This window comes from Mustelus asterias, chromosome 6, assembly GCF_964213995.1.
Source record: "Mustelus asterias chromosome 6, sMusAst1.hap1.1, whole genome shotgun sequence".
Taxonomy (NCBI): Eukaryota; Metazoa; Chordata; class Chondrichthyes; order Carcharhiniformes; family Triakidae; genus Mustelus; species Mustelus asterias.
This window is the reverse complement of record NC_135806.1, coordinates 134328655-134356056: the sequence shown is the minus strand read 5'-3', so window position 1 is coordinate 134356056 and position 27402 is coordinate 134328655. Positions and strand designations below refer to the sequence as shown.

The 27402-nt window shown below is 42.3% G+C and overlaps 1 protein-coding gene across 5 annotated transcripts in view; it reads left to right on the top strand.

The window, feature by feature from the left end:
• The window catches only part of clcn3 (chloride channel 3), a 159461-nt gene that overhangs the window by 94096 nt on the left and 37963 nt on the right, over positions 1 to 27402 (top strand). For all 5 annotated transcript variants that reach the window (XM_078215131.1, XM_078215128.1, XM_078215133.1 and 2 more), the window contains 6 exons: positions 4553 to 4710; positions 9521 to 9620; positions 16182 to 16369; positions 17579 to 17701; positions 20624 to 20830; positions 26560 to 26640. In XM_078215131.1, the coding sequence (XP_078071257.1) occupies positions 4553 to 4710; positions 9521 to 9620; positions 16182 to 16369; positions 17579 to 17701; positions 20624 to 20830; positions 26560 to 26640 (857 nt within the window). The remainder of the gene's footprint in view (positions 1 to 4552; positions 4711 to 9520; positions 9621 to 16181; positions 16370 to 17578; positions 17702 to 20623; positions 20831 to 26559; positions 26641 to 27402) is intronic.

Sequence of the window (27402 nt, the reverse complement as noted above, 5' to 3'; positions counted from 1 at the left end):
AACCACTTATCTTTGTAGAATTGTACATCTTTTCTTTTAATTTTATGCTATCTTTAACTTTGCTAATTAGCCACGGATGTTGTGTGCTTTCTTTAGTGTCTTTCTTTTTGACTCGAATGTATCTTTTCTGAGTATTTTAAAATATTCCCCTAAATGCCCACCACTGTGTCTCTACTGACCTAGTCCTGAACTGAATCCCCATAATCTGTACATCTTTGGACACTAAGGGGCAATTTAGCATGGCCAATCAACCTAACCTTTGGACTGTGGGAGGAAACCAGAGTGCACAGAGGAAACTCACGCAGACATGGGGAGAACATGCAAACTGCACACAAATTGCCACCCAAGGCTGGAATCGAACCAGGGTCCCTTGTACTGTGAGCAACATTTAAGAGGAATTTGGATGGTTACATGAATAGGAAGGGAGTAGAGAGATATGGACCAAGTAAGGGCAGAAGTTTTTTTTTAGTTTAGTTATTGCATCATGATTGGCGCAGGTTTGGAGGGTCGTAGGGCCTGTTCCTGTGCTGTATTGTTCTTTGTTATTCTTTGCTAACCACTGTGCTACCATGCCACCGCATAAAGGCAGTAAATATAGTAATCCAGTGATTTACGATACTCGACTGGAGTTTGGGAGTTCAAACCCAACCGTGGAACATTGCAGAACTGAATTCAGTGATTCTTTTTTTTTAATTTGTTAGCTTCCAGATTGTTATTTCAATCCCAACTGGGAACCAGCTATTATTCCCCCCAGCATAATTGATTGGGCTCCTCCTCTGTCTCCAATCTATTTCGTGAATTTTTGCTCTCACCCCTTCCCTTCCCTCCCTGAATCAAGATATGGGTCCCCTTGTCATCACTTTCCATCCCACTAATAATGAGTTGATACCGGGGGATATGGGCTCGATGGCTGGAGTGGTGCACAAGGTGGGCTTCTTGCAGGGTGACTATGTTCACATTCAAAAGTTATTTTGTGACTAGTTCATGTTTTGCCCAGGGTAGGCTTTCATTGTTGAGCTGGGGGAGCTATACAATAAATGGCAGAACCATCAGGAGTATAGACACACAGAGGGACCTGGGTGTACAAGTCCACAGATCCTTAAAGGTGGCAGCACAGGTGGAGAGGGTGGTGAAGAAGGCATATGGCATGCTTGCCTTTATTGGACGGGGCATAGAATATAAAAGTTGGCATATGATGTTGCAGCTGTATAGAACATTGGTTAGGCCACATTTGGAATACTGCATCCAGTTCTGGTCGCCACACCACCAGAAGGACGTGGAGGCTTTGGAGAGAGTACAGAAAAGGTTTACCAAGATGTTGCCTGGTATGGAGGGTCTTAGCTATGAGGAGAGATTGGGTAAACTGGGGTTGTTCTCCCTGGAAAGACGGAGGATGAGGGGCGACCTAATAGAGGTGTATAAAATTATGAAGGGCATAGATAGGGTGAACAGTGGGAAGCTTTTTCCCAGGTCGGAGGTGACGAACACGAGGGGTCACGGGTTCAAGGTGAGGAGGGCAAGGTTCAACACAGATGTCAGGGGGACGTATTTTATACAGAGGGTGGTGGGGGCCTGGAATGCACTGCCAAGCAAGGTGATTGAGGCGAACACGCTGGGATTGTTTAAGACGTATCTAGATAGCCGCATGAACAGACTGGGAATAGAGGGATACAAACGAATGTTCTAGTTGGGCACATGAGCGGCGCAGGCTTGGAGGGCCGAAGGGCCTGTTCCTGTCCTGTATTGTTCTTTGTTCTTTGGTATATTTTTGTTCCTCATCCTGTTTCTCAGCTTTGTTGTCCCCCAGAGAATCCATTTTCCAGTGGGTTTTTACAGTTTGTACCAGGAGCCTGGTGGTCAGGGTTTTGTTGTCTTGGAAGTAGTGACAGGTTTTCAATTGGGAAAACTTGCTTTCACAGGAGGATCAGATGAAGATTGCTGCCTCCCTCCCAGCCAATGACATTTGGTGGCATGCAAGCCTGCTGCAGAAACTCTGCAAAATCACCTGGTGTATGAATGTAGTACAACCGATCAAATCCATCATCAGCAGTTGAATTTTCATATGCACTCTGGAGAGCAAATCAGCCACCACGCGTAACCAACAGGCAATTCCCACACTGATCCCAGAGGTCAGTTCTCGCACTGACCCTCTTCAACAGTGACCTCCGTCCCACAAAATCATGGCTCTTCACGTGTGCTGATGACTTGGCCCTGGCTTTCCAGGCTAAAGAACTTGAGAACATTGAGAAAGCACTTACTGAAGATCTATGTTCCTTGGAAGCCAATTTCCAAGGTGGTGAGGTGGAATTGAGACCAAGGAGAGATCACCCATGAGTTGATTGAATAGCGGAGCAGGCTAAAAGGGCTGAATTTGCTCCTAATTCCTGTGTTGCTATGTATTTCAAAAAATGGAGACAAAAGCAAAATTCCCGGATGTTAAAAATCTGAAATAGAAACAAAGTTCTGGAAAAAGAAAACCTCAGCTCTAGCTGTGGGGGCAGAAAGAGTGTTTAAGTTTCGAGTCCAATATGACACTGATGAAGAAGACTCAGAAAATGAAGACTTTGACCAAACTCTGACAAGACCATTGTTTCAGCCTTACATCTGAACAGTTTGAAGGCCAGGAAAGAACTTCATGTCCTGTCTGTGACCACGCCTTGGCATCACACGTGACCTACCGGCAACATCTCCAGAGCACAGAAACCAAGATCAAATGAGAGATCAAATCAATATGGAAACTACTGCTACCACGTGGGGCAGCAGAACCAACACACTGTGCATTGCTTCACTCATCCCTGACCTACCCAACAGCAGAGGATCAGATGAAGGTTGCTGATGACATTGGTTGGGAGGGAGACTTGGCTCAGGAGCCGTCTCACAAATGTGGCAGATATCCACCTCTGAGAAATCATGAGGATTATTTCCAGGACATTGAGACCAACACAGCTCGAGTGAGAGGGGGAAAGTTTAAGGGATATGTGCGCGGGGGAAGTTTTTCACACAGAGAGTGGTGGGTGCCTGGAACACACTGCCAGAGGATATGGTGGAAACAGGCACATTAGCAATATTTAAGAGGCATCTGGATGGGTACATGAATATGGAGGGAATAGATGGAGATGGACCAAGTAAGGGCAGAAAGTATTTTTTTTAGTTTAGTTAGAGCATCATGATCGGCACAGGCTTGGAGGGCCAAAGGGTCTATTCCTGTGCTGTGCTTTTCTTTGTTCTTTTCTTTTACCACCTCCTCGCCATTGAAAGCCTCAAACACTTCTTCCAAGTGAAACAGCAATTTACATGTATTCGCCTCCTCTTCCCCCTTTCACTGATTGAAAAACTGTTACAATTTTTCATTCTGGTAAAAAATCATCAACCTAAAACATTTGTTCTCTTTCTGCTTCCACAGATGCTGCCTGACCTGCTGAGTATTACCAACATTTCTGTTTTTATTTCAGACTTCCAGCATTCACAGTATTTTGCTTTGGTACTATCCGGTTTGGCCCACTGTTAATTATAATTCACACTATGTGGTCCACTCTTAATTTCCTACAAAGTAGCCTGACAAGCCACTCAGTTGTATAAGCAGGAGGCCCATTAATGCAACCTTGTCAGCGTCACCCATATCCAAGAACAAGTTTAAAAGATGAAGCAAGAAGTCTTGGTGCTCCTGCTAGCCGCGGGACTTTTGACATAAAAACAGAAGTAATAAAGTCTAGTACTGGAGATATTACTTCAGAGGAACCTTCACTCGAAGTCCAGCCTGCCAAATTCACTGCAAAAAGCCTACAGTTAGACTGATTGAAAGAAAATTTATTTCCTAACTTCTGGCTCCCAATCTAACCAATTATATGCCGCCTGACATTGTTAACATGTTGGTGATGCCCAAGATCAAATGAAAATCACAGACTGTCTGTCACACCCAAGTGAGGATTGACACTGTTTTCTGTATTTCTTTAGTTATTATAGTTATTTATGGCTCAACAGGATAGATGCAGAAAGGTTAAAAACAACTTACTGCAGATGCTTGAATCTGAATCAAAGAGAAAAAGTGCTGGGAAATCTCAGCAGGTATGATAGCCTCTGTGGAGAGAGAACAGAGCTAATGTTTCGAATGTGGATGGCTCTGACAAAGGGTCAGAAGGGGTTCTAGAACCAGGGGACACAGTCTGTTGTTGCAGATATGTTGTAATCTCATTCCTGCTGTAGATGCTGTTAAATTTGTGCTGTTGCTTTTACCTGTGTCTGGTGCAGTTCATCCTGCCCCCTAATAAACTTAATCCCTGTGATCCACTGCCTGTAAAATGGGAACATGTTGGAAGTGGGAAGGATGGGCTGGCATATTATGGTTGTTGCACCGGAGATAAAAATATGTCGCTGTCAGGGGAAAAGGGTGGCTCTATATGAAATATTAAAAATGAAAAGAAGTGTAATAATCAGTGTTCCTGGAATAATCAGACAGACTTGGCAATGTCAGTTTTTTTTAAAAATCCACTTTGAAATGATTCAACATTTCAAACAAGTTTAATGTAGCTTTTCCTTTGTTTTAATCTTAAAGGAGCCAATTATACGATGACTAATGGAGGTGGAATAAACAGCACAACCCATTTATTGGACCTTTTAGATGAGCCTATACCAGGTGTTGGGACATATGATGATTTCCACACCATCGATTGGGTGCGGGAGAAGTGCAAAGACCGAGAAAGGCACAGAAAGGTGGGTACAACTCGTAAACCCATAATTGCGAAAACTGATCTGCAAATAACCCTTCATTTCACTAGATTCTGATACATTTTCATTTTAATAATTCTTGACCTATCAGTGGCAATGCCAGTCTATTTTACAGTAGGTATTTTAGGAGAGTTTGTGAAGGTACCAGTTTTCACTCTGCCACATGACCAAATAAAGTAAAATCTGTCTCAATCAGGAATTCCACTGTTGGTTCCATAGGTGGTTATTTAAACCAACTATTTATTGGGGTGGGTTGAATAAGGTTGTGGTGTTTGATTCCTTGTATGTATGTGCTTGGGTCTCTTTGTTTCTGCACTCTAACGTTATAACATTTAACACAACAGCTTCTCATTCTTCCTACAAAAATGCATCACTTCACATTTCTCCCCATGAGTGAATAATATGAAAAGTTATTCACCTTCTTTGTCCAACATGTTGTGCCCTTGCTGCATACAGTTCTATGGGAACTCTCACTCTCAGATACCTTGTCCAAGTTGCATTATTCATGTATGAGCCCTGATGTCAGCAAGCTGCTTTAGCATGTTGGCATCCCTACTCCCATCCTTTAGACCTGTGCTGTACCAGAAATAATTGCTGATCGGATAGAAACTAAGAGCAGGAACGGTGGGAGGATTTTTATTTAATGAACAGACAAAAAAGAGGAGCAGTCGTAGGCCATTCAGCCTCTCGAGCCTGCTCTGCTGTTCAATAGGCAGTCTAATCTGTTCGTGTTTCGAGCTCCACATTCCCATTTACCTCCCCCCCCGCCCATCCCCCACCCCCGCTTAACCTTTGATTTCCTTGCCTAACAAGTGTCTGTCCACCTCTGCCTTAAAAATATTTAACGGGCGGCACGGTAGCACAGTGGTTAGCAATGTTGCTTCACAGCTCCAGGACCTGCGTTCGATTCCCGGCTTGGGTCACTGTCTGTGTGGAGTTTGCACATTCTCCTCGTGTCTGCGTGCGTTTCCTCCGGGTGCTCCGGTTTCCTCCCACAGTCCAAAGATGTGCGGGTTAGGTTGATTGGCCATGCTAAAAATTGCCCTTAATGTCCTGAGATGCATAGGTTAGAGGGATTAGTGGGTAAATATGTAGGAATATGGGGGTAGGGCCTGGGTGGGATTGTGGTCGGTGCAGACCCGATGGGCCGAATGACCTCTTTCTGTACTGTAGGGTTTCTATGATTCTATGACCCCACTTCCACAACATTCTGAGGCAGAGATTTCCAAAGTCGCACAACCTTCTGAGAGAGAAAAAAATCTCCCTCCTCTCTGTCCTATAAGGATGACCCCCTAACTTTAAAATAGTGTCCGCTTGCTCTGGACTCAGCCACAAGAGAAATCAACCATTCCGTGTCCACCTTGTCAGGACCATTCAGGATCTTATGTACTTCAATCAAGTCACCCCTCACTCTTCTAAACTCCAGTGGAAACAAGCCTAGCCTGTCCAACCTTTCCTCAGAAGAGCATCCGCTCATTCCAGGTATCAATCTAGTAAACCTCCTCCAAACTGGCTTCAACACATTGACATCTGTCCTCAAATAGGGAGACCAGAACTGCACACAGGAGTCGAGATGTGGTCTCACCCTGTATAACTGAAGTATAACATCCTTACTTTTTTGTTCAATTCCTATTTTAATGAAGAATAGCATTCCATTAGCTTTCTTGATTACTTGCATACTACCTTTCTGTGACACAGGCAGTAGAATACCTAGATCCATCCGTATCTCAGAATTCTGCAGTCGTTCTCCGTTTAAGTGATACTCAAGTTTTTAAAAAATTCTTCCTGTCAGAGTGCACAACTTCACATTTTCTCGCACTATACGCCACCTACCAGATTTTTGCCCACCCACTCAACCTCTCTATATCCACTGGTGAACTCCTTATGTCTAACAACATACTTTCCTATCTATCTTTGTGTCATCTGCAAATTTATGCCTTTGCTATCCTCATCTAAGCCATTGATGTAAATTGTAAAAATTTAAGCATGGTGGCACAGTGGTTAGCACTGCTGCCTCACAGCGCCAGGGACCTGGGTTCGATTCCCGGCTTGGGTCACTGTCTGTGAGGAGTCTGCACATTCTCCCCATGTCTGCATGGGTTTCCTCCGGGTGCTCCGGTTTCCTCCCACAGTCAAAAAGATGTGCTGGTTAGGTGCATTGGCCATGTTAACTTCTCCCTCAGTGTACCCAAACAGTCACCAGAGTGGTGACTGGGGGATTTTCACAGTAACTTCATTGCAGTGTTAATGTAATCCTATTCGTGACACTGATAAATAAACTAAAAAGACCCCTCCGGGACCATGCTCATCGCATTTATTTTGACTTCTTCCACAAATATGCTAAGGTTATTAATGCACCCAGTTCAGCTGAAATCAGTCAACTCAGCAGAGAACAGAAGCCAAACTTGGGACCTTCATTGCTCTGTGTGCCTCAGCAGTGCACAGGATAAACTTGCAAACCGAGGCAGAGAATCATGAAGTCAGATCTAAATCTCAGAAAGTGGATGCAAGGCACTCGCATGCTATCAAGCAGCCTGAGCACGAAGCACACTTTTTTTGGCAAAGCTGACTGAATTTAATTAATGGTTTTACAAAAAAAGCAGACATCTTAAGTCGCTCTTTCAAGTGATAAGTATAAAATGACGAACCGGTGTCTGGAATGCAGAGCATGTTAATACATTAGCGATGCCTCAGTGAAATGGAAATTGATTAATTTACTAGAACATAGTTAGTTGGAATCTTTACTTAATTTCTCCATGGTATCAACTGAAACAGTCTGCATTTCAGTAAGTGCAACAAGCAATTGGTCTATAATTTTCACGAAAATATCACATACCTGCACAACTCTAGGGGTAAAGTACAGTGTGCTAACACACTACCACCAAATCTCCATTTTTAAAAAACAAATCCACTGTACCACTAAGTTTTAGAGCTGTACAAAAGCAGAGAGTTAACCCACCCTGCCACTCAGTTTCAGTGAAATAAAGTGCCATTTTATAAAACCAGTGGAATAGAAATTAATCTTGGGCTCTGGCGCAAAACAGGATTTATCGTCTTAACTGCTGTGGGATTGAATATCAGGCCGATACAACTAGTTTTGCACAACAGCCTGAAGCAAATGGTTTATCCCATCATGTCTGACATACATAGAGTCATAGAGGTTTGTAGAAACATAGAAGATAGGAGCAGGAGGAGGCCATTTGGCCCTTCAAGCCTGCTCCGCCATTCATTACGATCATGGCTGATCGTCCAACTCAATAGCCTAATCCTGTTTTTTCCCCATAACCTTTGATCCCATTCGCCCCAAGTGCTGTATCCAGCCGCCTCTTGAATACAGAAGTTTACAGCATGGAAACAGGCCTTTCGGCCCAACTTGTCCATGCCGCCTTTTTTTAACCACCAAGCTCGTCCCAATTGCCCGTGTTTGGCCCATATCCCTCTACATCTATCGTACCCATGTAACTGTCTAAATGTTTTTTAAAAGACAAAATTGTACCCGCCTCTACTACTACCTCGGGCAGCTTGTTCCAGACACTCACCACCCTCTGTGTGAAAAGATTGCCCCTCCGGACCTTTTTGTATCTCATGTAGCTTGAGTTCTGTGACTTGATTTTTTATTTAAAATTTATTTATTAGTCACAAATAAAGCTTACATTAACACTGCAATGAAGTTATATTTGGAACTAATAGCAGCAAAACTAGATTCATTTTAGACCAAAAAAACAACAGAAGCTATTTGTCAAGTGTTTCCTCTTTGATAGTATTCTCTCACTGTGGAAATCCCAGCCAGAGATATCAGATAACATGCTCTGAATCTACTGTGTATTGCTGGCTGAGTGCCTGTAAGGAGGCATATCAGAATGATTTGGATCACACATTTTCTTTTACTTTCCTTGCTTATTGTTTCTCGTTGTTTATTCCGATCATTAGATTTATTTATTTTTAACTTGAAGCAAAGTAAAGGACCTATTTATAATTTGCATGAGCTCTTGGTGGGTTTGGTTCCTGGTCCATCTAAACGTGCCTGGGTAAGATGGTCTTTCAGAGAGTTGGTGCAAATTCAGTGGGCTGAATGGTCTCCTCTGCAATGTAGGGATTTTATGGTTCTAAGCTGAAGTGCCTTTCTTCATATACTTGCACACACCCACCCACCCACCCATCCATTCACCTCATCACAGCTTCTGTACTCCAATCTAGCAACTCCATCACTCTTCCTGATAACTGTCCAAACCTGAACCAGACTTTCTGCAACCATGCTACCGCTCTACCTCTATTTCCTCTTTCAAGATGCTCTTGAAAACCTATGTCTTTGACCCCTTCCCTCACATATTCTTATGTGGCTTGACGTGAATGTTGTTTGACAACGCTATCATTGCGCACTTTGGGATGTTTCACTGCAGTAAAGGCATTACATAAATGCAAGTTGTTGTTGGTGATAGTGTGTCGTACATGTGTGTAATTCCAACAGGTGAGTGATCACAATTTGTAGCAAGATGAGTAGCATTAACGTTCATGAATCAGCAAGAGATTAAGAGCAATGTTGTCTAAGTTTGTCAGTGCAACTTTAATTTCCTTAAAATGTTATTTAATTGTAACTTTAAATTGAGGCATGTGTGCAGGTTGCTTCTGGATTTGCAGTGTGACTGCAAAAATGTTCAAAGTTATCGAACTGCAGTAAAATATTTGTGAAACTATGTATGTCATTTGTGACCTCTATGCTATGTAGGAGGGTTGAGTACTGTGTGGCAAACAAACCCTCATGTATAAGATATAACTCAATATTTATTCATTCCAGATTACCAGCAAGAAGAAAGATTCTGTGTGGGAGTTTATAAAAAGTCTGTACGATGCCTGGTCGGGATGGCTGGTTGTCACGCTGACTGGTCTGGCATCGGGTAAGGAAACAACAAGACTATCACAGGTCACAGATATCATTTTAATTCGGAGTGCAGTTAAGTTGAAGTTCAGTAAACTAAGTCTAAATGAAACATTTTATTTTATGATTTTGTTTTAAAATGGAAATATAGAACTAATTAGTGAAAATACGTTGAGGGTTATGTTCAAGTGCTGAAGCCTAGAAGTATCTGAGCAATGGACTATCTTTTTACTGAATCCTCAGGAGCCACAAAAACCATATATGTTGCTGACTTCATATAATTTAAATAACTTGCACAAAGAGTACAAAACATGTTATGATATAACTTTCGTAACTAATAGTGTAGGCAATTTTGCCAACAGGTGTTATGCGTCCAGCTGTGGTTTAATTGTGCTTTTATGCATTTTGAAAGTTGATCATGTAAACTACATGAAGGAGGATTAAATATTGCTGTAAAGAGAGATGTTGCCAAAGCTTTTCATCTTGCACTCATCAGGTCAAACGCAAGAATGCCAAATTTCAAACGCTCACCACAATTTATGCTGTAAGAGTAAAGGGTGCTATTTGGCAAGTCTTGACCCTGATCGACTGAGGTGTTGCGATGGAGAAAGTGACAGGGAACTACAAGTTCCTCAAACTCGTGGTTAATTCAAAAAAGGTGCAAGGCTTGAACATATTCCTTTTGCTCCTTTTCTGCATATCTTTTTTTCTCCCACTTCTCTTCAAATGGTGTCATAGAATCTTTTAAATTCACCTGGACAGGTAGATGCGGCACTGATCCAACAACTTACCTGAAAGACAGCACCCTTGGCAATGTAGCATTCAATCAGTATTGTACTGCACTATGATAAAGGCAAAATACTGTGGATGCTGGAATCTGAAACAAAAACAGAAAATGCTGAGAAATCTCAGCAGGTCTGACAGCATCTGTGGAGAACTCTGATGAAGGATCATCCAGGCTCAAAACGTTGGCCCTGTTCTCTCTCCACAGATCTGTCAGACCTGCTGAGATTTTCCAGCATTTTCTGTTTATTTATATTGTATGCTTAAGTTTTAGAGAGGAACTCGAGTCCATCGCTCTGCTGGGTCACATGATGGATTTCACTGACTGAAGCTGACACTTCAAATGCCTACAAAATAGGTTTGGAAGAGACGCATGAAGGAGACAGAAGAGTTTTAGGTTGGGTTGGCTAAAGATGGAGCAGAGGGATGGGGCTGCAAATGAGGTCAGTAGCAGAGGAATGGAGAACGCATGTTGGAATTTAAGGTTGAACGTGGTTGTGGAGGTTGAAGAGTATGTGATGGTGGGGATGGGATTGTAGATGAGAACAAGAATGTTGAAACCCTTATGTTTTAAGCTGGAAGATAATGAAGATTTGCAGAGATGTGGAGATGCCGGCGTTGGACTGGGGTGGGCACAGTAAGAAGTCTCACAACATCAGATTGAAGTTCATACATTTATTTGGAATCACGAGCTTTCGGAGTCACCTATTACTCACCTGATGAAGGAGCAGCTCCAAAAACTCGTGATTCCAAATAAACCTATTGGACTTTAATCTGATGCTGTGAGACTTCTTATTGTGCCCACCCCAGCCCAACGCCAGCATCTCCAAATCGTTGTAAATCTTCATTATCTTCCAGCTTAAAACATAAGGGTTTCAACATTCTTGTTCTCATCTACAATGGGGTACAATCTGGTATTGTGAGACTTCTCACTTTGTCAAGATTTGCAAAGCCAGGGTGAAACAGGAATAGACTTGGCTCAGAATAAGAAGGAAAAGCAGAGTTTGGGATTAGTTGTAGATTGTGAATGACGAAACTCAAGAAGCCACTGAGGATATCACGGGAGACAAGTCTAGAGCCGACACATGTAGGTAGGGTTTCAATAGCCGATTTAGAAATAGATAGTGATGGATAGCATGGAGTTGGAAGCTTGGCTGAGGACATTGAACCCACACATCATTGAGCTTCTCCTGAATACATCCCTGGGGAGATGAATGGAGTCAAAAGCTGAGGTGTGTGTTTTGGGTGGGTATCAAACAAGATAACTTTGTCCTTACTATTGAGTTGAGCTGATACATGTACTTGTGGGTTACATTTAACCGAGCAACGTAATGATTAATTCGATTGAATTACATTTATGGCATGTGTTTGTTATTTTTGGGTGGTTGCAAATTAAGTAGTAGTATCAGTGTCCTGATGTGAAAGCACTAGACATGGTTCAAAATAGTTATGCTGTATTAATATTTCCAATACTCATTAAGTATTCTAAAAGAACTGCCAGGGTAACTTATTTTCTTAAATTTCAAATCCTTGTTCATAGTTCACAGCTTCTATAAATAGCTGGAGTCTTTTAGCACTGATTTTTTTTAAATAAAAGGCTGTCGTTCCACTCTGTACTTGTGAATACTTTACTCTGTGTGATGTGTGTCATGACCATGATGTGTCACATTCATCAAAATAGAAAGTTAACCAATAGTTGATCTGTTGTACAACATGCCTACCCTGAGATGGAACACTTCAAAGATTAGCCCATCCCCTCAGCCGCGTTAATATAAAAGCAAAATTCTGTGGATGCTGGAGATCTGAAATAACAAGTGTTGGAAACAAGAACATAAGAACTAGGAGCAGGAGTAGGCCACCTGGCCCCTCGAGCCTGCTCTGCCATTCAATAAGATCATGGCTAATGTTTTCATGGATTCAGCTCCACTTACCCGTCTGCTCACCATAACCCTTAATTCCTTTACTGTTCAAAAATCTATCTATCTTTGTCTTAAAAACATTCAATGAGGTAGCCTCAACTGCTTCACTGGGCAGGGAATTCCACAGATTCACAACCCTTTGGGTGAAGAAGTTCCTCCTCAACTCGGTCCTAAATCTGCCCCCCACTTATTTTTGAGGCTGTACCCCCTCGTTCTAGTTTCATCTGCCAGTGGAAACAATGTCTCTGCTTCTAATCTATTCCCTTCATAATTTTATATATTTCTATAAGGTCCCCCCTCATTCTTCTAAATTCCAATAAGTGTAGTCCCAGTCTATTCAGTCTCTCCTCATAAACCAACCCTCTCAACTCCGGAATCAACCTAGTGAATCACCTCTGCACCCCCTCCAGTGCCTGTATATCCTCGATCAAGTAAGGAGACTGTACACAGTACTCCAGGTGTGGCCTCACCAGCACCTTATACAGCTGCAACATAACCTTCCTGTTTTTAAACTCCATCCCTCTAGCAATGAAGGACAAAATTCCATTTGCCTTCTTAATTACCTGCTGCACCTGCAAACCAAATCTTTGCGATCAATACAGGTCCCTCTGCACAGCAGCATGCTGCAATTTTTTTACCATTTAAATAATAGTCCATTTTGCTGTTATTCCTGCCAAAATGGATGACCTCACATTTACCAACATTGTACTCCATCTGCCAGAACCTCGCCCGCTCACCTAGACTATCTATATCCCTTTGCAGACTTTGTGTCCTCTGCACACTTTGTTCTACCACTCACCCTAGTGTCATCTGCGAACTTTGAATCTGCGAACTTTGACACACTACACTTGGTTCCCAACTCCAAATCATCTATGTAAATTGTAAACAATTGCTCAACAGGTCTGACAGCATCTGTGGAGAGAGAACAGAGTTACTGTTTCAAGTCCATATGACTTCTGAGCACTCTCAGCTACCTTCGTTCATTTATTATTGTCACAAGTAGGCTTACATCAACACTGCAATGAAGTTGCTGTGAAAATCCCCTAGTCCCCACACTCTGGCGCCTGTTCTTGTGTTCTTGTTTCCAACACTTGTTATTTCAGATCTCCAGCATCCACAGTATTTTGTTTTATATTAATGTGGCTGAGGGGATGGGCTGAGCTTTGAAGTGTTCCATCTTAAGGTAGACATGTTGTACAACAGATCAACTGAGGGAGAATTTAGCATGGCCAGTGTACCTAACCAGCACATTCTTTGGACTGTGAGAGGAAACCGGAGCACCCGGAGGAAACCCACGCAGATATGGAGAACATGCAAATTTCACATAGACCCTGACCCAAGCCGGGAATCGAACCCAGCTCCCTGGCGCAGTGAGGCAGCAGTGCTAACCGCTGTGCTATCATGCTGCTTTCCTCTCTATCCCCTATCCCACTGGGCCAAAATTCCACTCGGATTTCCCTGCTCTGGCCCTGAACTCTCACTTTACTCCAGTTTATCTCCTATCTCTTCTGATGATCACTCTGAGTTCATCATCTCGGTGAGATTCACCTCCTGCCCCCTCAGTATTATTGACACTGAACTGCTGATTCCCCCCCCAATTCCCTTCCTGGCCCCTTTTATCTGATATGAGCTCCTCGTGTATTGCCCTTTTCCCTTGAATCACCATTCTTTCTCAAAAAATGTAATTTTTGACCCCTCCATTCTTGCAAACAACCACTCTATCTCTAGCAGTCCTTTCTTCTGTCATCCTTGAATATGTTGCCATCTCCCAATCTGTGTATATTTTACCTGCAACTCCATGTTTGAACTCCGCCAAATCAGGTTTATAATCTGTCATTATTGAAATCACTTTTATCAAAGTCATCCTATAGGCATCCTATTTCACTATGACAGAGGTAAACTATTCCTCCTCACCTTCTTAACTTGTCTCCAGCTGTTGACATTGATATATTGCACAAGTCTCTTCCAGTGCCTCTCTGTTATTTTCCAGCTGAGTGGGCCTCCACTTGGCTGGTTTCATTCTTTCTATCCAGTCGCAGTTGGAGAACCACTGGCATGATCCTTCTTACTACCCCTATGATATCTCCCAAAGGTTTTATTCTTGGCTTTCTCCTATTTCTCATTTACATGTTGCCCCCTGGTGACCTCTTCTGAAAACACTGTCAGATTCCACACGTACATTGATGGCGACCAACTCACTGCCGCCCCCCTCAGCCTGCCCACTGCTTCTGAATTGTCCAATTGCTTGTCTGACACCCAGTACTAAATGAACAAGAATAACCTCCCAATAATTATTAAAAAGACCAAAGCCAATGGCTGGAATTCTTTGGCCTCGCCTGTAGCTGGGATTCTCTGGTCCTGCTGCGGTGAATGGAGATTCGGTGGAGCGCTAAATTTTCCGTTCTCGCTGGTAGTGGTGGCGGGGTGTACGAGACTGGAGAAGTCCAGCCAATGTCTTTGACCTCGGTTGCAAATTTGGTTTCCTAGCCACTGACTCCATTCCTTTCCCTGACATCTGTCTGAGGTTGAACTATAGATTCCGCAACCTTGGCTGAACTACTGTATCCATTAAATTGTGTTGCACTGTAATGTCTTCATCTTGCCCTACCCATTCTTCCTTCAAGACTCTCCCTAAATCTCAACTCTCTGAAAACTTTGAGCCACACCTTCTAATTTTTGCTCCTTTGGTTTGTTGCCCGTTTTTCCTGACACCTCCATGCAGCACATCAAAACATTCTCCTATATCAAAGGAACTTTATAAATGCAAGCCACTACTAAAAGTAGAGTATGCTGTGCACAAGCTGTACCATTCATTGGAAGGAATCAGCCCCAAATCTCCCAAAATTAAGTTTCCTTTTTCCTTGCGGAACAATTTAATGGAAAATATTTTGCCCATTGAAGATACTTTCCCAACTCTGCCTTCAATACCATTTGTTTAAAGGTAGTGGGGTATTTGTATCTTGTGTTTACGTCTTTTGGGGAAGCTTTTGCAAAAGAAAAAGCTTCTTCATTCATTCATGAGATGTGGACATCGCTGGCTAGACCAGCATTTATTGTCCATCCCAAGTTAGCCTCAGTGAGGTGGTGGTGAGCGGCCTTCTTGAACCGCTGCAGTCCATGTGGTATAGGTACCACTTGACAACTAAAAGGAAATTTTATGCTATTGTGCTTTCTTGTTCAACATGTCAATCTCCTTGTTTTATACATTAAGGTCAGTTTGCGCGTGTCAGGATCTGGTCCATAATACAGAGATCCAGAATCCAAATGCTCAGAGCCTTTACTTGCAGCATGCACGGCCTAGCCATCATTTTGGCAAGTTTCTAGATGCGTGATGTTGCTGGTCTATGTAGTTGATACTGTTTACATACAGGAGGGGCAGTTGTCAGAGAGAGGGAGCTCTGCCGTCTCAGTTTGTTGAACTGCAGTGAAGTGTACCTGTCCGATATTGTTATACTAATCATTAATTCATTACCACAGGAAGTAGTTGATGCCAAAACATTGAATGTATTCAAGAGACGGATGGATATAGCACTTGGGGCGAATGGGATCAAAGTTTATGGGGAAAAAGCAAGATTAGGCTATTGAGTTGGATGATCAGCCATGATTGTGGAGCAGACTTGAAGGGCCAAACGGCCTCCTCCTGCTCCTATCTTCTATGTTTCCATGTAATCAGCCAAATATTCAAATTTATTCGCAAAACTAGTTTGAGGGGCTAAATGAATGACCCACTTCTGTTCCCTTGTACCAAGAAAAAGCTAAGTTTTGACAAAAACAAGAGTATTCCTTGAGTTGTGATAATTATTAAAGGGTGGGGCATTAAATTTTTTAATTGAAGAGAACTAACGTCTAAAGATGTGACACCATCTCATGATTTTCAGGTGCCTTGGCTGGTTTAATAGATATTGCTGCAGACTGGATGACTGACTTAAAGGAAGGCATATGTCTGAGCGCAATGTGGTTTAATCATGAACAGTGCTGCTGGGGATCCAATGAGCCAACGTTTGAAGCAAGAAACGAGTGTCCTCAGTGGAAAACATGGGCTGAATTAATAATTGGACAAGCGGATGTAAGTAGGTTCCCAATGGCCTGTTGCAAGTATTAAACAATTAGTTGATTCTCTGACTCATAGAGGGTTTTGGTTGGTTTTTGCGGGGTGTGGGAGAGAGAGGGTGGTGGGGTTTAATTTGTAAGTCATTATTTTCTTTCCAGAAAGGACTTGTGTTAATGTATTTTTCTGGATGAAGATTGCCATCAGTTACTGAGCCATGTCATCCGTTTGAGCAGTCCCATTGCACCCAAACTTATTCTTCCCTCACCGATACCAGCAGATAGATTAAAGTTTTAGTTTATTTATTAGTCACAGGTAGGCTTACATTCACACTGCAATGGTGTTATTGTGAAAATCCCCTGGTCGCCACACTCCGGCGCCTGTTCAGGTACACTGAGGGAGAATTTAGCATGGCCAACGCACCTAACCAGCACGTCTTTCGGACTGTGGGAGGAAACCGGAGCACCCGGAGGAAACCCACGCAGACACGGGGAGAACGTGCAGACTCCGTACAGACAGTGACCAAATTTGGGAATCGATCTTGGGTCCCTGGCACAGTGGAGCAGCAATGCTAACCACTGTGCTGCCTCTAATTGCTTGATAACACATGCAAGTAGCAACTGTATTGTTTTCTTATACTCCTTAGTCTAAGAATGTTGGGGCCAAATGTAGTCCTCTCATTGCCCCAGGTTGAGACCCTCTCATTCATTGGATCTGTACCCCTCCCAAACTGTACAGCTTAATCATAGATTTGCTAAATGGGTTTACCAACTCCCTGTTGGCTACAATCCCACTGAGTAAAACTGCCCCAACTTGGCAGTTTTGCCTGAGTCTTAAGGTTGGTTGGAGTTGCAAGTAAAATGGTGATCTTTGCAGTTGGGCAAAGGAATATTGGAATAGTCGAGGGAATGTTACCCTGTGCAATGCAAGACCTCGGTGCTTGATGCTGATTATCTTTCTGAAATAAAAGTGTTCAATTTCCAGTCAGGATACTAAAAATAACCACAAGAAATAAATTGAGCTTTACAGGAGCAGAACGGATTTTTAGTTTAACCATATAATTATCTCAAAAACACAGTAGTGACTGTTGTTGGAGAAGAAAACAAGGGAAAAAATAATCTATTTAGTTTTGTCCTTTGTTGTGTCTTGCGCTTCTGGTTTGATAAATGATGAACAAAGTCCTCAGATTTTTCAGTGGAGTTATTTTAACTGTGCAATGTTTTCCAGGGACCAGGTTCTTATATAATGAACTACATTATGTATATTTTTTGGGCCTTGGGATTTGGCTTCCTGGCCGTTTCCTTGGTGAAGGTATTTGCTCCGTATGCCTGTGGTTCCGGAATTCCAGAGGTGAGATCCTGTAATTTCTTTTCTGAAATCCACTTTTACAAGCTGACTTTATTAACACCAAGCAAGTGTTCATTATTGAAAATACTTTGTTTAAGTTGCTGGAAGTATGCTGCAGCTTTGTTAGTACCTGAAGAGGAAAAAAGTTCTCGTTAATACTTTGCTGGCATAGACATGATGGGCCAAGTGTCTCTGTGCTGGGAGATTTTATTATCGTAAAGGTTCAAGTGCTGGCTTTCTTTGCAGATCTGGAAGCTGAAGGGAAGAGGGTCTTCTGAGATGAGACTGATACATGATTTGATGTGATTTATTATTGTCACATGTATTGGAACACAGTGAAAAGTATTGTTTCTTGCGCGCTATACAGACAAAGCATACCGCACATAGAGTACGTAGGGGAGAACACGTTGAAGCTTAGAAGGATGAGGGAGGAATCTTATTGAAACTTACAGGATACTGCGAGGCCTGGATAAAGTGGACGTTGAGAAGATGTTTCCATTAGTAGGAAAATATAGAACCAGAGGGTACCTCAGACTAAAGGGACAATCATTTAAAACAGAGGTGAAGAGGAATTTCTTCAGCCAGATAGTGGTGAATCTGTGGAACTCTTTGCCACAGAAGGCTGTGGAAGCCAGGTCATTGAGTGTCTTTAAGAAAGAGATACATAGGTTCTTGATTAATAAGGGGATGAGGGGTTATGGGGAAAAGGCAGGAGAATGGGGATGAGAAAAATATCAGCCACGATTGAATGGTGGAGCAAACTTGGTGGGCCGAGTGGCCTAATTCTGCTCCTATGTCTTATGGAGAAGGAAAGGGGAGGGTGCAGAATATCATGTTACAGTCATAGCTAGGGTGTGGAGAAAGGTCAACTTAACATAAAGTAGGCCCATTCAAAAGTCTGATGGTAGCAGGGAAGATCAGGGAAATAACCAAAATCTCAGGAATGATGTCTCCCATTCCAGGCCACTCAATGGGCTTAATGAGGAAGCAAGAAGACACCTGAAAAAGTGAGAGATGAGAACTGGTGGATAATTGGGCAGCAGTCATCTGTGACTTACCTCCATTTGAGACTCCCATTCAGGAGAATGAACACCTCAAGGTCGATCTGGTTGGCAGCTATGTCATGTTTTGTTTTGCTTTCCAAACGTGAAACCATGGATCATCTCTCAAAGTCAAAACATTTAGTAACTCCGTTCTCTGCCGTAGGTTTTGACAGACAAAATTACCCAGATTACACTCTGGAAAATTGTCCATATTACTTTTGGCCATTGATGTTCTCAAATTATGTGGTTTGCTATTTTTCGGTGCATTTTTTTTTACTGTTTTGTCAGGCCTTCCACGGAATTAGAAGCAAATTAAGGCAATTCCGAGAGCAGTGTATGATGCCCTTGAGCTTGCAGGAAGAAGATTGTAGAATAATAAGGAAAACAGTTAAAAGTTACATGAAGTGTGATGGCATGGGTTAGCACACCAACATTTAACTTTGGATTGTGAATTCAGATCCAGCCCAAATTGATGTGTTGAAAATGCTCCCTCTCTGCTTTCTGGAATAATTAAGTTAATTGAGTTAGACGGTCTTATTCAAGTTCCCCTGAGGCTTGGATCCCCCAAGCACACCATTGGCCAGCATTTACAATTAAGTTAATAAATTGGTAGTTGCAAGTGGAGCAATTATTAAATTCTTCAATCGGGGCTGCTCTTTCATTTAATGTCAAAACAGTTTGTTGAACAGAATGTAATGAGTTTTACTCTGTATCAATCATTCTGTACATGACTTCAGATTGTTCAATGGTGAAAACAGCAAAAAAAGTTCTTTTTCTCAGCGAGTCAGGCTTAAACTGAATCTTTTGTCCCCTTGGATATTTGGAACTTGGACCAGAATTGTCTTTATAAAGCATGAAGTGGAATTAAGAACTGTACAGTTTTTGCTAGCTTTGTCCACTAGCAGGTGGTGTTGTGTCAAGTGATCAGTTATAGATTTGTAATTAAATACTAACTTCATAAGCCCATTGTAGAATTTTACCATACAAGAAGTAATTGGGTCATCCGACTAAACTTAGTTTCTCCCTCCAGAAACACCTTGCAGTCCTTTCATTGTAATATCCAATTGTTAAGTGACTCTTCCATCACTTTACAGAGAAGCTCATTGATCACTTTGTATGAAAAAGTATTTTCTGGTATAAGCCTAAGTTTGCATCTCCCATCCTGACTCCCCAAAGCCAGTCCACTAACCAAAAGGTGCAAGTCAGGATTTGTGACGGGATCATCTCCCCTTGCCTGAATGTATCGCAGCTATAACACTCAAACAGCTGGACACTATCCAGGACAAAGCAGCTCAATTGATTGACACCCACCCAGTGACAGCCCTGTGTACCACCTCCAAGTTACAGCTCACCAAAGCAGCTTCCAAACCCCCTCAACCTCTACCACCCAGATGGACAAGGGCAGCAGGAATCTGGGAATAGCGCTGCCTGTAGGTTCCCCTCCAGGCCACACACCGTCCTAACTTGGGACTATATCACCGTTCCTTCATTGTCACTGGGACAAAATCCTGGCACTCCCTCCCTAACAGCACTGCGGGTGTACCTACACCACATGGACTGCAGCCGTTCAAGAAAGCGGCTCACCACTACCTTCTCAAGGAAAATTAGGAATGGGCAACATATGCTGGCCTCGCCAGTGCCACCCACATCTCTTCACCAAATAATTTAAAAAATAAAGGTGGTTTCCTTGTCCTACTTTCGCTTGCTTCATTGAGTAGCCTCTCACTGCTGACTGGTATTACGGTAGCTATTCAAAACTAGATTTTTAATTGCAGGAGTTGGAGACACTGTGTTGCTGAAGTTACTGATGTTTTGTTGAGAGCAACATGTAGTCCAAGACATTTGCATTAAATTTAAATACATCTATGTTTTTCTTTTACAGATTAAAACCATTCTCAGTGGCTTCATCATCCGGGGATACCTGGGCAAATGGACTTTGCTAATTAAAACAATCACTCTGGTATTAGCTGTTGCCTCAGGGCTTAGCCTGGGGAAGGAAGGCCCCCTTGTCCATGTTGCATGTTGCTGCGGTAATATTTTCTCCTACCTGTTCCCAAAATACAACAAAAATGAAGCAAAGAAACGAGAGGTAGCATTACTTAATTTCCTTTGTTTGTCATTTTAACTTAAAAGCTACATTTTGCTTGCTTGCATCAATTAGACAGTTGTTCCCACAAGTGAACTTTGATTCCTATGATCTCAAGGATATATTTTTGCAGATGCTATATTTTCCCTGAGTACAAGTTGCCTGTTCCAGCTGAAATAAATCTTTGTTTGTTGGATTTAATGCAGATTTATGGTGTGGTACCATTTGGGTTATTTAATTATTTTAGCCCATAGCAGCTCTTTAGGTTTTGTGGGTGGATTTAGCCAGGGGCGTTGGATTCCCAACATTGGGACCAAATGGTGATTCCGAGTCCACACTTGCCACATTCCAAAACTAGCTCATCAATCTATTGGGGAGTCACTCTCCTAATTTTCCACCTCTGGATTTGCCGCCCAGTTAAAGACAGCTGGCTGTCTCTCTGCTGCAAGCCCAATGGAAGGGCAGGCAGCTCAGGAGCCTTGCTAAGCCCTGTTGGGTGAGGTGGGCCTTGCTGAGTCAGGATGGAGACCATGAGGATTTCTCAAAATGGAAATGCCCTTGCTGGCCAGTGCAGCAGTGCAGAAACAAACAATATCCAGGCTGGCAGGTCCATTAGGATGGAGGGGAAACCTATCTGGCTCCAATGACCCACCAGGCTGCTGCAGGCAGACCATCTCCATTGAGCTCACAGCCTCCGCACCTGGTGAGGGCTGCTCTGCCACCAGTGAAGTGCCAGCAAGGCCCCAAGTCATTCCTGATTGGGGATAACCAGCATAATTGGCTTTGTCTCTGTGGAGTAGGTGGCCAGTTCAATTCCCAGCTTGGCCTGGGAAAGCATTTCCCAGCAGAAATGCATCTGTGCTGCTTCCCATTACTTTCCATGCTCCTCCAGAATGATAGGGAGTGGGATAGCTTGATCTTAGTTTCGGACAAAGCTTGGCACAACATCGAGGGCTGAAGGGCCTGTACTGTGCTGTACTGTTCTATCTATGTTCCACCTCCACTGTGAAGTAGGGAAAATTTTGCCCTGTTTTTATAATTGGCTGAAGAAATATTGCTGCAAAGGTTACTGATAAGCAGTGTAATTAATCAAAAGAACAGTAACAGTGCTGTAAATGGTTAATTACTGGCTGCAGTAACTTCAGTTCTAGAAGGGCGTTGCCTGAGACATTTTGGCATTCATTGCCTTTGCATCAATGCATAGCTTTAGACACAATAATGATTTAGAGACTGAACAAAAAATTATAGTTACTTATGGGGCGATTGTTTTCTTTGCTGTCTCAAACTATAAACAATGCTCTAGTGGTGGCTATGGTAGTTACAGTTATGAGGTTTCTAAGATTATGTTTTGGGACTTTAAGGTAAAATGAAAGGGGTCATTTGACTTGTTTTGAAGTCTGTCAGACTTGGTTTGATTAACAAGTGCCTACATTGTTCTACTGGGAAGAAGGTGCAAGATGTCTACACTTGGAGGCAATGGCAGCAGTGTATGCGCCAACAGTGGGCAGACAGCATTTCCAAGGTCCCAGAAATGTGTTAAGAATGTTGGGATTTTAAACTGTAATGCTTTAAACGGCCCACTTACTTCCAAGATCAGAGTTGGGATCGCAAGGATAGCTAATCATCACTTCTACCTGGATACAATGCCCATGTGATTCATGTTGCCAATTGGATGGGCTTTGAGAGGGGAAGGGTTTCTAAGATATTTCTGAACGTCTCAGCCACAGGCAGTCTGCCAGAATCAGGGAGAGAGGGAGCATCTAGAGGCTGAAAGTCCCCATGGTTCACCACACTGGAATATAGGTAGGAGTTTGTGCCTGGATCAAAAGGACCAGATTTATGAGGATTTCAAACAAGGTTGGACGATGCATAGCTTGCGATAAAGGGAGAAACATCAGAAATAAAGTTAAACAGCTAGGAAAGGAAAGAAACCCTCGGGACTAATTTCAGCAGAATTGAATGCCTACTTAAAGGACAGTGCTGTGATGGTGTTTTTTTTTAAGTTCTAAAAAGTTCTGTGGTTTAAAGCGTAAGTTCCTTGTAAAAATAGTTTAGTCAATAATGTTTTTAGTCTGTTACAATTAACCCCTTAAAACATGAAATCTGGTCATGTCACCTATTCAGCTCTTACTTCTAACTAGAAGTTTGGATCTCTTTTTTTAAATCATTGTTTTATACGGGGATTGATTTGATTTGATTTATTATTGTCACATGCATTAACATATAGTGAAAAGTATTGTTTCTGGCGCGCTATACAAAGCATACCGTTCATAGAGAAGGAAACGAGGAAGTGCAGAATGTAGTGTTACAGTCATAGCTAGGGTGTAGAGAAAGATCAACTTAGTGCAAGGTAAGTCCATTCAAAAGTCTGACAGCAGCAGGGAAGAAGCTGCTCAAGTCGGTTGGTACGTGTCCAAAACTTTTGTATCTTTTTCCCGACGGAGGAAGGTGGAAGAGAGAATGTCCGGGGTGCGTGGGGTCCTTAATTATACTGGCTGCTTTGCAGAGGCAGCGGGAAGTGTAGACAGAGTCAATGGAGGGGAGGCTGGTTTGCGTGATGGATTGGGCTACATTGCAACAAGGGTATTGAGTAATTGAGCCATTCAAGTGACAAAGGTTCCAGGTGTATTCCTCAGACTGTTCTCAAGCTGGCTGATCTCAGCCTGGGCAATAGTAGATGTACTGCAATTTGCCACAGTGCCTCTGGGTTAGGATGGAGGGAAGTCATTCAGAGTTCATGCCCCTGATTGCTGTTCAACGATTTCTGGAAATTACACGTGGACATCGATTCGGGGCAGGACATACCTGTCTCTGGAGTCCTTTTCCATCACGTAGGGTGCAGATGCTGTGTGTGAGCTCGAGCATGGAGGATGATTATTTAGGCAGAGCACTGCTTAAAGCTGTATCCCAACAAAGAATGAATGCCTTAAGGAGAAGATGAGAACGGAAGGGAAGAAGTAAAGGGGAATAAGGAAAGGAAAAATGTTGGTGACCTGGTCAGAGATCTTTCGGAGCTAATAAGAAAACAACTTGGATTTATTTTCCATTTTAAGTATGTGGGTCGGATTCTCTGGCTCTGCCCGCAACTGGGATTCTCCGGACCCGCTGCAGTGAACAGAGTTTTGGCTGAGCACCAAATTCTCACTCTTGCTAACAGCGGTGAGGCGTGAATGGCTGGAGAATTCCGGCCATAATCTTTGTCCTGGAGCCAGGAAATGAGATTTACACCATTTATTTAGAAGGTCGCAAGGCTTGAAAAATTGATTTTTTTTCTTCATCCTTGCAATGCAAGCACTGAGAATTCAAAGGCATTCTGGTGCTGTGTCCTCTTTGTAGTGCTATCTAGTTTATCAAAAAAGATAAATATTCTTTGACTAAATTTTTGCTTTATGAGCAAAAATAGCTTGTTTCTGCAGTGCATTTTACTGTAAACCTATCCAAAGGTGATTTAAAAATCAGTGCAATGGAAGTGTGTACCAAGACAGGAAGGGATGAGGAAAGGCTACTGAGGATTAGATTAAATAAGTTGTTTGAGAAGTAATTAATGGTGGAGGAAGGAATACAGAATGGAGATGTATTGGGAAATACCTTTTTTAAAAAACGGTCAGGGATAGATGAAGGCTCAGTCACCAATATTGGGTCAAAGAAAGTGAAGGGAAGCATAGAGGGCTAGAATCAGAGGAATGAAATGTTCAGGAGGGACATGGGACTGGAGGAGGTAGGGCGTGCCAGACCAAGGTAGCTTTTAAAGCCAGTGACAAAAGTATTGACTTCATTGGTGGGCCTGGTGAAGAAGTCAGCAAGGTCAGAGGCTGGCATGGGGGAAATGGGCGAAGGTGGGCAAATGGAACTTAAAGCACATCCCATATTTGCTAATTTGGTAACAGTTTTGTCATTGAGTCAGAACACTGCACTGAAGACTCCCTTGGACAATTTTGTTCTTCAACCAAATACCACCATTAAAGGAATTAAATCAGTCATTCATTTGATTCGTGGGGTACTGGTACCAGTATTGAAGAAAGTGGGAGCTGCACTTTTAAGACGGGTCTTCACCTGAACTGTTGTGGGACCAGTGTTCTGGCAAGTTGTATAACTGGGACAGCAGAGAGAACTTTAAACTGAATAGTGGGGCGGGGGAAGGGGGGGTGGGGGGAAGAAATCAAGTGAGAGGAGATATGGTAAATTAAATGGGAAGGGAGAAATAATAGAGCAGGGTAGCGATTTGGGTAATGATGTCTGGAGTGAGTCAGGAAGGGACCAAGAGTACAAACATAATCGCGCATCAGCAGATAAGGCCAAATATTGCAAAAATGGTAAGAAGATGGAGTTAAAGGCCCTGTATCTGAATGCATGCAGCATTTGGAACAAAAGGGATGAGTTGTTCGGACAGATAGAAATGAACATCTGTGACCTGTTAACATTACAGAGACATGGTTGTAAGGTGACCACGCTGAGACCTAAATATTCAAGGATATTTGACATTTTGGAAAGATAGAAAAGCTAGGAAAAATTAGTGGGGTAGCTCTGACGACTGCACAGTAGTGAGAGACCCCTTTAGTTTGAAAGAGCAAGATGTTGTTTTTCTTTATTCATTTCTTGTGATGTGAGTGTCGCTTCCAAAACCAGCATTAATTTGCTATCCTTAATTGCCTTTAATTGAGTAACTTTGTAGGTCATTTCAGAGGGCAGTTGAGAGTCAACCACATTGCTGTGGGTTTGGAGTTGCATGTAGTCTGGGCTAGGTGAGAATGGCAGAATTCCTTCCCTAAAGAGCATTGGTGAACTAGATGCTTGTTTTACAACAATCCATTACTGAGATGAGATTTCTATTTCAGATTTATTAATTGAATTCAATTTCCATCATGATACATTTTGAACCCATGTCCCCGGAGCATTAGTTAGCCAGGGCCTCTGGATTATTAGTCCACTGCACCACCTCCTGTCCATCAGAGAATCAGTTTGGGTAGAGATAAGAAATAGGAAAGGTAAGAGATCACTTATGGGAGTACTTTATGTGGGTCACCCAGCAATATTTACACTGTAGGACAGCGAATACAGGAAGAAATAAATGGGATATGCAAGAAAGGTATTTTAATAATCATGGATGAAGTTAATCTAAATATGGAACCGGCAAATCAGATTGGTAAAGGTATCCATGAGTTCCTGGAGTGTACTCAGCACAATTTCTTAGAGCAGCACGTTTGCATAGCAGGTGATTCTAGACCTTGTATGAGCAATGAGGCAGGATTAATCAACAGCTTCAGAGTAAAGGATTCAATTAAACAGCCATTCATCTGATTTTGATCATTGGATCCTGTTGTGTGGGAAATTGGTACAGCATCTGTTTGCATGGAGAGTTTCATTTTGTAAATGATGTTATCTGCACAAGTGTTGAACTGTTGCTTCATTCATCTCGAGCAGAATAAAAACAATTTAAAATAGGGATATTCCAGTTTTCCCTCTAACTTCCTATTAATATTCTTTATATATCCTATTAATTTAACTGTTTATCATAAAAGCTTTCAACACCATAAATTTGGTAAGACTTGACAATAGGACAGGAAAAAATAAATGTCAAATGAACTGATTTTCCTTTCTGACTTGAGACAAATTGCAGTGCAACTTAAGTGGATTTTTGGACCCCGCTGTGCCTCTCATTTCAGAAAGATGTCAGTGTAAACCAGGTTTATTCAAGTTAATATAAGCTAAAAGATTGTTATTGCTTTCCATAGGTTTTGTCTGCGGCATCTGCAGCTGGGGTATCTGTGGCTTTTGGTGCTCCAATTGGTGGTGTCCTTTTTAGCTTGGAAGAGGTAATGAATGATTATGCACTATTTGTCAGTTACTAACATCTCAGGGTACATTTACTGAATGAATAGAATATTAAATATGCACATTCCAGTAGTGGGAGTGTGAAGCAGTTTTGTTGCTCGGAAGGTGCAGTGTTAAATGTGACGTCAAAACTCGATTTGATTTCTGAGTAAGTGGAGTGAGGCTACCCTATTTCAGGCAGTGTTATTTGGCTACTGTAAGGCTTAGCGTGAGGCTAATTCATATCGAACAATCACACAAAACACACCTGCAATTTTGTGCTCGCACAATTTACACCTATACCTGTAGATGAGTTTCCTCAAAGTTTTAGCAGTCTATTGTGACGACCACAGCAGACGTTATTTGCTGAACAAGCTAGATCCCAGAGGGAAACCTGCCTTACTGATCATAACCTTTCGTGTTTTGAAAACAAAGAGGAAAAAACACTGATCCTAGAAGCACAGAACTCCAGTAACACCTTTAGGATTTTAAAAATTAAAAGAGTTCTTAACAAGAAGAAAAAAACTTAAGGCACAAAAGATTAAAGGTACACAGTTAAAACAGTCTTACAAAACATTCCCCCAAGAACCCCAACTGGTCAGGACACACGAGTGTTCTTGGCAACGACTCCCTTATAGATGTTTTTACTATAAAAATCCAGTAATATTACCCAAAGCAATAATTGCTGCTACTTTAGTAAAGTTATATCACACGACTTCTTTGCTGTGCAAATCCAAGGAAGTTCAGAAAAAGCTGCTTTCTGG